At 40.2% G+C, this 15,237-nt stretch overlaps 1 protein-coding gene across 1 annotated transcript in view; it reads right to left on the minus strand.

Moving 5' to 3' along the window:
- The window catches only part of SLC1A1 (solute carrier family 1 member 1), a 49,995-nt gene extending 34,992 nt beyond the window's left edge, over positions 1-15,003 (minus strand). Inside the window, exons 1-2 of the mRNA XM_054004148.1 lie at positions 14,535-15,003; positions 911-1,051 (exon numbers count right to left, since the gene is read on the minus strand). Of these exons, the coding sequence (XP_053860123.1) occupies positions 911-1,051; positions 14,535-14,625 (232 nt within the window). The 5' untranslated portion in view covers positions 14,626-15,003. The remainder of the gene's footprint in view (positions 1-910; positions 1,052-14,534) is intronic.
- Positions 15,004-15,237: the final 234 nt, after the last annotated feature.

Genomic DNA, 15,237 nt, shown 5'->3' on the forward strand with positions numbered 1-15,237 from the left:
GCAGAGGTTTTGTGGAGATGAAAAGGGACCAATGTGTCTTGATTCACTGCAAGAAGCTGAAAGAAAATAGTCACAATCCTTGTACCCTCAATAAAGAGAAGTTTACTTGGCTTTCCCTTTTTTGAAAAAAGTTATTTCTAAGGAAAGGCTGTTTGACGTTCAGTTCTGTCTCCTTGCTTTGGGCTTTCTCCACCAAATCTTTCCAAAGTTTTCTCTGTGTTAGCAAACTCTAGCAAATTCTAGCAAACTGTTAGCAAATTCTAGCATTCAGGGCAGGGTTCCAGCCAACAGCTTGCTTGCTTTTCCCAGAAGATGGAAGTTTTGCTTCCCTCTTCCCTCTTCACTTCCTGGCCACACAGTCTCACATGCATTCGCTTGGTTCAAAGGAGTTTTCAGTTTTGGGGAAGTGGACTTGTAGAAGGATTCAGTGAATGCTAGAGCTCATGCAAGGTACCTCAGGGAAGTTTGCTGAGACCAAGGAAGTATAGGTCATGAATGTCCTCTTTTTGTGACAGTAGGCTATGAGATCAGCTCTCTCTTGCTTGTGAAATGGCATCATGAGACTGCTTATAATAGTTAACTCTACCTCAGAATATGCAGTTGCAGCTTTGGGCTTGCAATGTGCAACTGCTTAACCCACTTCTGAAAATAGGGAGAGAGAGATACAAGAATCTATAGATTTGCAAAGTTATTAGCTCACAGCTCTATATAAAGTCATAGATAATAATGCTAATCTTTCCAAATCTTTTCTCATTCTTATTATATAAAGAAAGAATTTAATCTAAAGGTATGAAATCTCTATTTCTTGGTATAGAGTTCCATCAAGTTGTTTTTAGGGGTTATTTCCTTTAGAAAGAAAGCTAACCCACAATGTTAGTCCCATAAGCTAACAGTACATTTTCAGCCATACCTGTGATCATACTTGATATGATTAATGGCAGAATGATGAGTTTGAGCATTCTCATCAGCAATTCCCCAGGAAATGCAAAGTAGACCTTATCCAAATTAGACAGATTGCCATATTCCCGTACCAGCACACCAATTCCAATACCTAAAAGGGATATAAAAATGTTACACAAATTAGATGTAGTTTATAATAGAGACATACGAGACAAGGAGAAAAAAATATCAGAACAAAAAGAGTAAGAAATAAACATATTTTCACAACTGTGGTACAACTTCCAAAGCAAATCAGGTAAGATCATGTACTTCCTTTTCTAATGATAAGCAAAGTAATAACACATAATTCTGAAACAGAATGTCTTTAGGTATATCTTTGGAAAAATCTGATTAGGTGCTCTGATTATCAGTCCAGTCCAGTACTGATTTTTACCCACCTTCACTAGTTCTAGAAGACCCATAACTGGCATTAAAAAAAATCAGTAGACTATATAAACACTACCAAACACTAAAGAGATATGGTGACATAAATACTTCAGATGATTTCTATTGGTGAAAATAAACCTACCCAGCAGCAACACTTTCAGTAATTGCTGCTCTACATAATTTGGAAAGAGTGTGACTGTAACCACTAAATTAATTTAATAACTTCCAGGAAACAGAACAACAAAAATACACTCTGCTCATTTCACACTCATTTCACAACACAACCAGCCTATAAATATCAGACTATAAATTCAATCAGTGATTGAGCCATGGTGCAAGGAACCTTTATACATCCTCTTATCTTTGGATTATATGAATTATCACATGAATATATCCCACATCTGAGACAAATCACAGATAAAAGTTCTACTGAAAGAAAAAAATCATGGGCCAGAGACAAAATTCTTCAGTTTGACAGGCAATACCTTTATTTTCCATTCCAACATGATTTTCAAATTAAAATGACTGTTACAGGAAATGTCTTGATCAGTGTCTAAAAAGCACTAGAACTGTTGTTTCACATAGAAGCTTTGTAAAGCTTCAGTCCTGAATGAACAGAGATCAAGAGATCTAGTTTCTGACTGGATCCAATGAAAGAACAAGTCAGAACTCTTCATCATCAAAATCAAGCTAAATGAAAATTAGAGCAGATTAAAAACCAAGTCTTTCCTGTTAATAGAGATGGAAAATGAACCAGGTAACCTTCCAAGAAAATGAGCTGCTCTAGTCAACGATTAAGATTTCTGATCAAGGTCTAATCTCTGCCAGTGAATACGGACAGTTTGAATTCCTTGGAGCAATCTAGAATCTTAACAGCCTTGAAGATATTTGCAATATTATGCAAATAACCTTGATTAAAGAATGATAAGACACAATGATATCTATTTCTAATCTAGGGACTAAATTAGATGAGTTGAAAATATTTACTCTGGGCTTTTAGATAAGCCCAAGCAAGATAAAATTCCATTTGTAAAATGGTTACATGAATTGAAGTTAGTTGCTAAGGCTTTGATCCTGAAAGCACTAGAGTAAATAGCTGAATCTAACCATACAGGTAATTTCCATGTCTTCAGACAATTCATGCAATTTAGGGTAGACATTTGCTTAAATTGCAGCAAGACTGAACTGCATGTTTATGGCAAATTGTGTAATGCCACTTTACCTTCAGCAGGTATGACTAGGACATGTTCTAACCAGCTGCCTTTCATTCTGTATGATGACTGTCATATTTGACCAGATGGAATTCTGATTGTTGTATATTCAGCAGGATTACTAACAGGTAGAAAGGTTCACCCTTGCTTTAATTCTTGAGGGTTTTGTTTTCCACATCTTTAGATTTCATTACAAAAACTTCCCACATGCTCTCAAAACTATAGAAGGGTTTCCTTAAGATTTTCCATCTATATATACTTATACCTGGTCTGTTAGATTTTTTTGTTGAGGATATTATTTATCTAACGACAAAAACTGAGAATAGAGTTTCAACAATCTCTTGACATTACATTATTGCTCTCAATTCCTTATTCATGCAATTTTTTTTACCGGACAGAGCACTTATATCCATATTGACTTGTGTAGTATGCCAAACTACAGTAAAATGCAGCTACCTTTTAACTGCAGTTAGCATCTAGCATATACTGGTTGAATATATCATGGGAATATAAGAAATTTTATTTTGTAACAGTAACAAGAGAAGATTAGAAATTTAGAAGAATAATCTTGCTGTTGTACAGGAAATGGACATATGTAGAACTTTTCGAGCCTCATCTCAATAACCAAGTTTAACTCAGAAATTTCTTCTGGGAATTATAACACACAAAAAGAAGTGTGGTTTAGCATAAACACATTTCACATGGTAACCATCGCTTTTAACATCACATTGATTACAGTAGCCCTAAGTAGAGACAAAGTGTTATAAAAAAAGTGTTCGAAAACCCTTCAAAAAGTGTTTTTTGAAGAGCAAAGCGTCACTTTTCCTACTTGCTCTCTTAATCTTTCTTGTTTCAACCACTCCACCTTTCTTCTCGTCCATGATAAATCGGTTTTATTTATTTTCTATCTCTTCTCTTTGCTTTTCCTTCTTGCCCACATGGCTAAGTTAGGTTATAATTTTTAGCACAAGAGCAATCCTTTACTTGCAAGTCAATGACACATTCTGCTTAAGCTCCAGATTTCTGCAATATTGGGCAGATGTGAAGAATGATGGTGGAATAAACGGTACAATCCCATATCTTTAATTTAAATTTTTAAGGAAAATATATCCTTGTAACTGTGCATAGTACAGCACACGCTGTATAGCATGGTGTCTATGTTTCCTCTCCCAGCTACCAAGACAGCAAGTGAAAGGTGCAGTCAGGATCCCTGAGATTGTGATGCACAATGAAGGCCACAGGACAATTCTTCTGTCTCAACCCAAATGAAACAACACATGCCCTAACTCCTTGCTACTGTTCTCCCAGGCAGCACATACAGTTTTTATAAGCTTGGTAACAGACAGGCAATCCTTCAAATAAAGGGTTTAAACACAAATGAGGCAAGTGAGGGGTGAGGATGAGAAGAACAACAGAAGAAAAACAGAGTATAAGAAAATCACTGAATATAAGCACACCAAGTGAAATCCATTGGCACCCAACTTTCAGGGTGCCCCAGCTTAAAAAGCTAGAGGGAATGCATGTTTCCTCTCTAGAGGATGAGCCATTTTTCATTGTGTTGCCCAGAAAAAGGGCAGCAGAAAGTGTTGCAAGGGGTTACCTAGCACCTGCAACTGGCTCCACTGTATGTAGCACTAGATCCATTACATCTGCCAAGCCTGAGGCTTTCCAGGACCTAGGAGACGATGGCTGTGTGTAGTAAGGTGGCAGAACCAGTCTTGTCTGTGTTTGTAAGTTCAGTGAGTCCACCACAGAAATTAGGTAAAATGTGTCTTGGGAGACTATTATGTTGAGGTTTCTGTCTATCTGCAAAACAACTTCTGTGACATCTGGATATCTGGTGAACAGTAATTTACTGCAATCTGATCTACATCTGGAGTGTTTCTTTGCATATTGCTATTCTTTCTGAAATGTTATCTAAGGAAAAAGGTAAATTCTTTGTATGGGAACGATTATAGGGCTACTACATTTTTCTGCAAGTACCTTGCTGCAGTTCATGACACAGATTTGGAAATGAGTAAGAAACCTACACATACTCTGTTCAAAATACTGGTATAATCTCCGGGCTCAGTTATACTAGCAGACATGGGGTGTGTCACAGATTGTCCTAAAGCTATTGTAAACTTGTAAAAATGTGCTGGCCATTCAGAAGCCCCCCAAGCAACTCATCGTGGAGACCATTTACAATTTTTCAGGAAGTGATAGCTAAACCCTGAAGCCTTTTTTGCGAGGTAAACAAAATACAGATTTTGAAGACTCAGAAACCCTGAGTATCTGAATCTGTTCAGGATATGCAGTATGACATTACTATACTTATTTGCTTTACATCATTACTATTGTGGGTTAGTTGCTCTTCAGAACCTGATTACATCCCTGATAAGAATATTGTATGATAGCATGCCCCTTTACTTTCTTTACCTTCACAGGTGGAACAACTCACAATTTAGAAACAGATAACCAAAGTCCACACACAGACATGCCTGCTTCTGTTTCTCACTGAAAGAGAATATTAAACAGGAAAAAAAAAAAGTTATGTAACAGTTGGGACTCCCTCATGTTATTTATGTTAATAGATGAGAACACTGGTTTAGGATACACAGTTTCAATTGACAGGGAGCTCTCCACCAGTGTGCATGACACTGAAGAGACAGCATATCATCTTTACCTCACGCTGACTTTATTATGTGAATGATCCTTAGGAATGAACCATAAAGGCAATGAGAAAAGGAATCCAGCATATATTTTTGTAGAACTAATAATCTGTTTTGTAAAATTATCTGTTCTGTAGCACATGCAGCACTCTGAAAAAAAAAAAAGCTGTGGTATTTATTTTTCCTCTTTTCTTAAAATTTCGTAATATGGAAACTCCTTCTCACTGAAGCAGAGTTAGTGACCCTGCCTAATGCTGATAGACAGAGTGGGAATTATAGGAATTTTTCTTTGACACAGCCCTGAAAGAAGAAAAAAAGTCACATTGTTCAAACCTGGTATTATTTAATTGTACTATAGCAATATCTATTGTGCTAATAACTAAGTGATTAAGCTCTTCATAATTTCACATTATATGCTGCACAGACACGACAGACTAAAACAATGACTTCTATCATTTTAGTGAGTCTTAACTGGATTAACCTCAGAGCAGTTGATTCATAGAACTGAAAAGGTCAGCAAACAAAGTTCACTGACTTGATTTCAAACACAATACGAACTATTCAATATAAACAACTCAAAGTGCAGCACAGGCAGGAAGGAGTTCTGCAGTGTGACATATTCTCAGCCTTTAGCAATATTTTATAAACTGATTTTGTCTGTTCTCTCCATAGAGTTTCTTTTACCACTGGCTGTCTCTTAGAGCAAAGAAATACAGTGCCAACTATAGAACACTAAAAGAGAAAGTGTGGAAGAATATATTACAAAGGCTTATAAACATATTATTTCAGCTCTTTTTGCATTATTTTAAATACTTTCTAATGTTATACATTTTACTGTTTTACACTCTACCTTCCAATAAACATACTGATGTTGATTGAAGAAAGAGGATTCTTGGAAAAACTGCAGGCCACCACTAAAGTATAAGAGCTCCGGGGTGTAATTACAAGGCAACTAATCTTAACTCTATCATTGCTTGTGTTAGCCAGACTACCAGCTTGTTTACAAAGACATGTGAAGAAAAGTTCTCTCAGAAATCTTCCAGAAGAGAGTTTCCATATCAGCTCTTGGTTTACTGAAGAATATTTAGTAGCAATGTATAAGAGAATGGCTTGTTCTCTGCCATGGTGAGACCCCCTAATGCTCTCTGATTATCCTGTCGAGGTTGCAGTGGTTGTAAATTCCTTCACACAAGTAACACATTGTCATATGACTGCAGTGTGAGAAAAGTTCAGGTGGGCAGTGACTCCCTGTGAAGGACCTTCAGGAATGAAGGCAAGGTGGAATGCTGGTCAGAGGGGGAAAAATCAGCTTCTCCAGTGTCGGTGTACTCCCTTTACTCACAGTAGGTTTGAAGGCTACAGCAAACAGCAAACCCACATAACTCTTGCTACTTTCTGTGCTGATGAAGCCTGGAACAGGGCTGATAACATAGGGCAGCCTGTAGCAGTCACCACTAACACAGAGCAGCCTCTCTGCTATGCAGCCCTGCAAAGGCACACCTCATCCTTAGTCAAAGCAAGGGCAGTTAGTTGACTCAGCCAGGAAAAGGGAAATAGTGGGCTATTTTCCTGTGACTATGTGACCACAGTTCTGCTGAATCTGAACCAGTACTCCCTCCAAACATGCAGAGGGCTAACCAGCTTGATTACTTAACAATGTCTTCTATTGGACTCTGGATTTCCTCTCCTTTATCCAAATAGTGTTGATGAATCCCACATGCACATATCTTCCAAATATTTTCCAGATGCAACTTCCTTCAGAGAAAGCCAAGAAAAAATATACAGGTGAAGGAAGAAGTGCTTCATTTAGACTGTGCTTCTTCTAGTTAAAACTCTTGTACTGAATCTACCACTGTAAAAATAAACTAAGTTGTACCAGAGATAAGATTTTTTTCTTTCACAGTTTGCAACAACTTGTTGACTTACTATGTTTGTGAAGTACTGTGCTTATAACCTTAACATAAAAATTTATTTATTTTATAAGCAAGGTCATGTCATAAATTAAACAATGTGGGGAAAATGACAATTCTGTCCCATCAGCTATGCAACCTACATTTCTTTATAAATTTGGATGTGTCCTGGTGAAAGCACCTGTTCTGTTGGGAAATACTGTGTGAAACTCATTAAGGTTTCAGGAAAAGTGAATTCAGTGTCGAACACACACGAAGGAGGACTATAGTGTAATTAAAAAATTAAGAGCCTACCTTTTGAGAGGAGATGAAAGAGCTTAGTTTGTCCACCACAGATTAATGAGGTAGAAATATAGAAAATTTCTACTAGTGTTAGAGAAATACTACTAGTGATGGAGCAATATTTTAATTATTGGATGCATAGTGAAACAACACTGATTTGTTTCCAAAATTTATAGTGGAAATTTTAAGGCTTTCAACCAACAGATTGAAGAATACAGCTTCCTAGGAGGATGTACAGCATTGAATAGCCTATCCAGCTTTATGATGGAGCATGGCATGTAACAGAATTTTATCTACAATGGTGTAACCCAAAGCAGCAGAGGCTAGATATGATAAGCCAGGGGGTATCCTTCTATCTCTATTCCTGTGCTTTACAGTAAAATTGAAAGGTAACCTGACAACAGTAACTTGTCTTTCTTCCTTTGCAGACCTTCCTTATGACCTCTTTCTGATATCACTTCTAAAACCAATACCCTTCTCCTTCATCTCATCCATCTATGATGTGTAAGCCTTCTTTAATTATGCTGTCATCCAGACATGTATAGGTCTTAATGCTTCCACAATGTCTCCAAATGCACGACAATTTATAAAGCAGTGCTTTGTTTAGACCCCTTTCTCAGTTGTTTCAGAAATTAATGTCTCCCAGTTATAGCATATGTTTTGTTTATATGGCCTAACACACTGCAGTGCCATGAGCACCATTACAATGCCACACAGAAAAACCAAGAATTTCACACCCTTCCTTATAAAATCCCACTGATTTTCTGTTCTCTTTCCACAATGTTTTGCTTGCTATCCCAAAGCTGTATAAGCACCTTTGTACATGGATAGCCCAAGAGATATTAGCTCAGTAGAGTACATCAGGAGAAATGCATCTTTATTTAAAATTCCTAAAACATGCAAGAAACGAAATGGTTGGAAGTGGTATAAGAAAGGTGAAAGGCTAGTAACTGGAAATATCTGCCAGATTCTAACCCTTGTTATTGCTTCTTTGATGAGAGAATGAGAGAAAAGGACAGTAAACAGGACATTCTGTTCTAGCTCTCCCCTTGCTGGAAGAGCACTGGAATGATTGTGACTGAGATAAGCAGAAGGAAAGGCAATTTAGTGGACACTAAAGATAGATAGATAGTAACATGCAGAAACATTTTATTCTGAAACGAATGAAGACATCAGAGCATTGAGAAATCAGATATATGACCCAGAAAATTAGCTCAGATTAAGTAAAACCAGGTTGTTTACCATTCCAAAAGCATGAAAGGACCAAGAAATGTGAAATGCTAACTCAAATACAGCCCTGATCTTCAGATGTGATACAGATGTGTTCTCACTGCACAAGATAATATTGTGGGACTAGTCGTAAGTACAAATCCTATGGGGAATTCGTAGGAAAAAAAAAAAAAAAGAAGACTTCCGAACAGTGCAACTGCTGTTTGTTGTGAGTAGTCTCAACCTGAACATTATCTTTTTTGATGGAGTGTATAAGATGAAAGTGTCTTTATGCTTTGTTTCTACAATGTAAATATAAAAGAAAAGAAATTTTTGCAATTACATTGTCATATCTTCCCTTAAATAATATTGTGAAATTGGACACAGTAAATATTTTGCTGATACTAATACTGACGTTCTTGCTTCAAATGTAAAAATAATACTGATAGACTTTGGTAGTTTGGGGACTTTGCAGAGTGTAAATTGACATTAGGCTCACCTTTTCTAAAGATTTAAAAATTCAGCTCTAGTGATAGTTTCACTTCACTCTCATAAAGTGAAACCTGGAGACTGTGTTAAAACAAACAATAAAATAGGAAAAGTCTACATGCCAGAAGAAGAAATAAAAGATGGGTTTTCTTTGCTTCAAAACAGTTCAAGAGAGGCATCATGCTTAACTTCAATTACCTTTGAACTCTTTCATTGGCTGACTTCCTGGCTTAGAGCATTTTTGATCTTCAGTGGCATGTGAAACTCTCAGATGTAATTATCTGTCATTCCACATTTTACTTTCCATTGTTAAAATTAAATTCAGACATTTTCTCAGAATTGCTGTGTTTCATACATTTCTGAAGAGATCCCATGCTATATCAAACTGTTGACAAGCGTTACAGAGAAATACAGATATAAGAATCATCACTGTCTACAGAGGCATAAAAAGTCACACATATCATCTATGCTGTTCTGAGGCACAGCAAGAAGAAAACAGTCTTCTTTTAAATTTCCACGCTACCACAGTTGATTCAAGATATCTGGTCTTCATTTTTTATAAATTCCAAATTAATAAAATGCTAGGCTTCAGAATTCAAGAAAGAAATTGAATGCTTGACTTTCAACTATACTTGTCAGAAACAAAGCAATAATTCTTTTGCTTTATTATATTCCCTTTATTCCCCAAGAACTTCTTTCTTGCTGTTTTGCTAGAGTATTTCTAGAGACTATAAATCTGCTTCATTGTTTGGAAACTTACCACTGTAGTGTGCAAGCAAGAAATGGTACTGAAGACAGTCCCTAAATTAAGCTAAGAGGCTACTTTTTGATAAGAGTACAAGGAGGGAGAAATGGAAAATGGTGAAACCTTACTTCATATCAAAAATGGGCTTTTGCTATTTAAATTGATTTGCTAGAGACAGAAGCAACTTACTGTCAGAAAGAGTTAATAGATTTTTGGGGTTTAGAGGCTGCAGTCAACATTTGCAAAAAAACCTCAGGAATATGGTGAAATCCCTGGATTCAAGTGGCCTTCTGCATAAGGAAAGACCATCAACAGAGTGATAAGTTACTAATTTTTTTGTTGTTGTCTTCACCCTATGGGACATTCATTCTTGTAAGAACGCACTGGTGGGCTTCCAGTAATGCAGAATTACTGCTATTAAAACCAGCTGTCAAGTCCCCTCGTGTCCAATTACAGAGGGAGCACAGCCCTTCATTTAGCAGGTGTGAATGGACCTGACTTGTATAGAAACAAAAAAATATTCTTAAAGTGAGATATTACTACTTAATATTATAATATAAAATAATAACTTCCATTAACATTATAGAGAATAAAGGCATATAAACTGCTAGGGGGTATCATAAAACACAAACCAAAGATTCAGTGGCTAGAGCACTTACCAAATCCTGGTAAATCATTATAGTCACAATACTCAAAGTTTCTGCAATGCTGGTGTTACAACAGGAACTATGCATATTTTAATCTCCCTCTCAAATGCAGGCAGAAAAGGAGATCTGATGCCAGCCCGAATCTTTCAACAATGGAACTGCACAAGCAAAGCATCTGATCCTGCGGAGACTGAATAAATTCACTTCAGGGGTGGAAAAGTAAGGTGTTTAGGCATGCTCCAGCCTCAGTACCTGACCCTCGCCCTCTCTTTTACTCCATCCCTGACTTACATCACCGCTTGCTGCAGCCCGCGTTTTTGCGCGTTCACTGGCCGCCCGGTCCAGGCTCTCCCTGAGCCACCTCGGACAGCTCCCGCCGCCCCTGCGCCGCCCACCCGGCTTCCGGCACTGCACGAAGGTTCCTTTTTCGTGGCGTCTGCTGTGTACAGCGTAAGGACCATGTACATATGTGAAGAGGAGAACGATGGAGGAAGATAACGTCAGAGCACAAAAGTGTTTATTGCTGCCTCTCACTGAGACTGCACTGGCACACCCCTGATGAACAAAGGGCTGAAGAAAGGACACCCGCCATTCACAGTCTCCGGTGCCATTAGCTTCCTCCTTCTTTATCAGTCTCAACATTGCATTTCTCACATTTCCACATGAACACCTGAACAATTTCAGTGTCCCACTGTGCTGTTGAGAAAAGCCCAATCCCAAGTCACAGACAAGCTCAGAGGTATCTTAAGTTCCGAATATGTTTAGGAAGTGACAGACACTCCATTCAGCGATTAAAAACAAACAAACAAACAAACAAACAAAAAACCAAAAACAACAACAACAAAAAAAACTACTTGCAAACTTAGGTGAATTGAATCCCTCAGAATAATCTTTCCCAGACACAAAGCTGTTAATAGATTTCAAAATTACCAGTATATAAAGAAATTGCAACTTGTGTATAATTTCTGAGAATGTAAAAATTACCTTGGCTCTAGTATAGCATGCTACAGCAACTCAGTGCCTTGAACCATATGTACACAGATCACCTACACTTTAATTTCCATGGTAAAAAAAAAAAAGCTGTTTTGCTGAAGAACTGCACAGTACTACAGGCCATCAGGCCATGACACGCAGAAGAATGAGCAAGTATTTACACATAATCAGCCTTTTACTTTCATGACTGGTCTGTGTTGCAGCAGTGGCCTTGGAGACAAAGTGATGACAAAAGAGAAACACTCTCTGAGAAACCTGTGAAGTATGACTTAAACTCCGTATGCAATTGCCCTTTGGACACCTGTTTCAGGGTGAGTAATTTTCAGGGATATTTCTGGTTTATTTTGCCTTGACTGTATAATCTGGAAACAATGTAACTTTCTATATAAAGGGCTTGAAGCAAATTGACTTGTAAACTACTTTTGTTAGCTCAGTTGCTTTGGGCTCAGTAAGGCCAGTAGAACAAAAAGACGCAAGATGCCTCATTTTGCAGGTATTTGTGTGAGGCTGCTGCTCTCCTGGTTATACATCTTCACATCAGCTTGGTGGCCTTAAGTTGACTCTCTTCTAAGGCAAGGAAAATAACCACTTGCAGCTCAAATTTTGTTTTCTTTGAATATACATTCAGGTGTTTTCACCCAAAAGATATGACACTCCAGGTATTTTGTGTACACATTTAAAATTGCACCCCCCCCACACACTATGAAAGAAATTCTGGTATTTTTGAAAATGGTAAGGACAAGCAAAGTGTTGAACACTTAAGATATAGCATAAAATAATACTCTTGAAGGAATAAGTGCTTGGAATTCTGAGGGGCTTCTCTTTCTGTCTTTTTTCTGAGCTGCACACAAGTAATCAGGAAAACTTTTCAGCTTAGTAAGGGTACTAGCAAAGGTAAGCATTTTTTGATTGAATGCTGAACATGGCTCTGATGATGAGCAAAAATCACAATTCCACATGATAGTGTAGGAATATCAGATATTTTGCAGGACAGTTGGACAGCTTTCACAGCATATTTTCACAGCTTGATGCAATTACTTCCATACACCTCTGAAAAGCCTGTTTTCTTCTTTCAAAATGATGTGCCACTCTTCTGCTTATAAATGCTAAATTGTTCTTCCAAACTAACTAGATTAACAAATCTCAGATCAATTTCCCAGGGTATATTAAAAAAGAATGACTATGTAAATTTAATTATGAAGGGTTTATGGACTCTAGGTGTATTACAAACTTTCCTCATGCTGTAGTAAAACAATAATATATCATTTAACTCCATCTTTACAAGGGTTTCACTGTTCTTCTTGTGTATCTCACTTCACCCTTGAGAAATACTGGAAGTGCTGCAGATACACAGGTCCTTGCAAAAGGTAATTTGGTCCAAGGCTCACAAAATTACTATGAAGACTCTCTTTGACAGTATTATAGAGCTCCCCTGAGTTATGGACTGTTAATTACAGTGTAGCAGGCAGAGAAGCTGAAGGACACAGCAGGTGTTGGGAGCCTGTCCTCTCACTGGGAATTGCTATTGGGTATTAGGGGAATTGGGGTCAATTGTCCCCACAGCTACTGCATTATCATACATTGTGGCTCAGAGAAATTTAATTTCAGAATGTTGCATCTGTAGAATCACCTCACACTCTTTAATTCTAACTACAGACACTGAAGATAATAAGAGGGGAATATTTCTTAACCTCTTCTGTAAATTGGAAGTAAGTACGCCAACTCCTGGAAGAGTACCTGACAAGAGTATGCAAAAAAGCAATTGTACACATGCAAACACAGACACATAAACACACTCCTCCAGTTGTACAGTCAGATTTTCAAAGCAAGGCCCTTATCTTAATATTTTTGAACGAGGTAAGAAAAATCCAGAGATCTTTCAAATACTGAATGTATTGAGGAAACCACACATGTCTACGTAAGCACAGTTCTGATTACAGCTGATAAATAACTGGGAGGGATTCCAAAATAATAATTCTCTTCTGAACAAATTTGCACCGAAATAGGCATGGTCCAGCCAAAATTCAAATTAGCAGAAAAGTCATCTGAAAGAGACCCAGACAGCAAGTTAAGGAAGTATTTATAGCACCACTTCTCTACAGGAGAGAAAAAGTGAACGAGGCTTTCCAAATAATAACCAGGAGAAAATTAAATAAGGTGTGCAAATAGGGCCAAAATTACACCCTATGGAGAAACCTCTCCATCTAAGTAACTTGATGCATTTTCTTTGCCCTCTTTGACCACTTATCCTTAGTGAGATGGCATTCAATTAGTTTTTCCTTCAGAAACTTGTTGACGTACAGGGGATAAATCCTGCTATCTTTACAGTGATGGTTCTGAAAACCTCTCTGAAAGCTGGATGGCACTTCCAGACGTTTCACCCCTGAAAACCTCTCTGAAAGCTGGGCGGCATTGCCAAACTCTTCCAACTGCACCCCTCGCTTGGGCCACCACCAGCTCCACAAAGCCACCTCCACCGCTCTCCAGCCCTGCAGCCTCCCTCGGCGGGGCTGCCACCTGCAGAGCAGCCATAGGCAGGGGCCGCCTCCCACCATGAGCTGCAGAGGCCAACCCGGGGCACAGCCCGCCGTGGGGACCCGCACTACGGAGGGCTCACAGCCCCCGGCGCCCGTGCGCTACTCCACACGGCGGTCTCGCCCCGCCGGTCGCTGACCTTTGCCGCACGGGACGCGCGGAGGAGCCGGCCCGGCCGGGAGGGCCCCGGGCCCCCGCTGCCGACCCGGCCGTCCGGGGCTGCGAGCGCCGCGTCCCCCCGCGCCCAGCCCCGCTCTCGCCCGACCGCCGCGGCACCGCGACACTGCGCGACTGTTCTCCACGGCCGCGGCGATGCGGGGGAAGAGCAGCCGGCCGCCCTCATCCGCCTTTCGGGTGGGTCGTTAGCACGGCCCCGCACCGCCCAGCCCGGCCCTGCGGCCGCGCAGCACACCTCGCCCCGCCGCGGGCCCCAGTCGGATGCCGCGCCACCCCTGCGCCCGGCAAGGCCGTACCGTGCCGGCAAGGCCGGGCGGGGGGGCGGCGGCGCCGCGCTCCCTGCCTGTCCCCGCGCTCACCCGCCAGCACGGCGGCCACCGTGCTCAGCAGCAGCCAGTTCTTCCTCACGAAGCTCGGGCAGAACAATCCCTTCTTGATCGCCTTCGCCATGGCGGGGGTCGGCGGGGCTGGGGCGGTGAGCGTCGCGCGGAGCCGAGCCGAGCCGAGCCGAGCCGAGCTGCCTGCGCTCCGCGGGGCTGCGCGCCTACCCCGGGGAGGCGGAGACGTCGCGCTTCACCTGGCAACCGGAGAGCCCGGCCCCACGCCCGCCCCTCGCTCGGCCGGCCCACCTGCCGGCCAGCACACCCAGCTCCTGCTGAGAATATTGGAGGCGGCCGATACAGAAATGTCTTCTCAGTTCCTCCCCCCGGGAATTGACCCTGGTAGGCTTAAATACCAAAATAGCGAAGGAGAGTTTATCTCTTGTGCAACTCACCGGCAATGGTCTCCTCCCTCCCCACCATAAGGTTGATTAAAGCATATATAATATTTGACCCAGTTCCCTGTGGGTCTGTGGTTTTCCATATGTCTATAAACGTGCTGATTTTGATTGTCAAACCTGTAGTAAGCCCAACCAAAATCTGCCATTGTCTTGCTGAATGACATGGACAGAGCAGAATGAAAGTTCAATTTATCTTATTTAATTGCACTTGATATCATCCATTTCCAATCATACACTACTAAGGTTTACCTATTTCTATCTATAACAACTGGGTAATTAAG

The sequence above is a fragment of the Vidua macroura genome, chromosome Z (assembly GCF_024509145.1).
Source record: "Vidua macroura isolate BioBank_ID:100142 chromosome Z, ASM2450914v1, whole genome shotgun sequence".
NCBI classification, from domain to species: domain Eukaryota; kingdom Metazoa; phylum Chordata; class Aves; order Passeriformes; family Viduidae; genus Vidua; species Vidua macroura.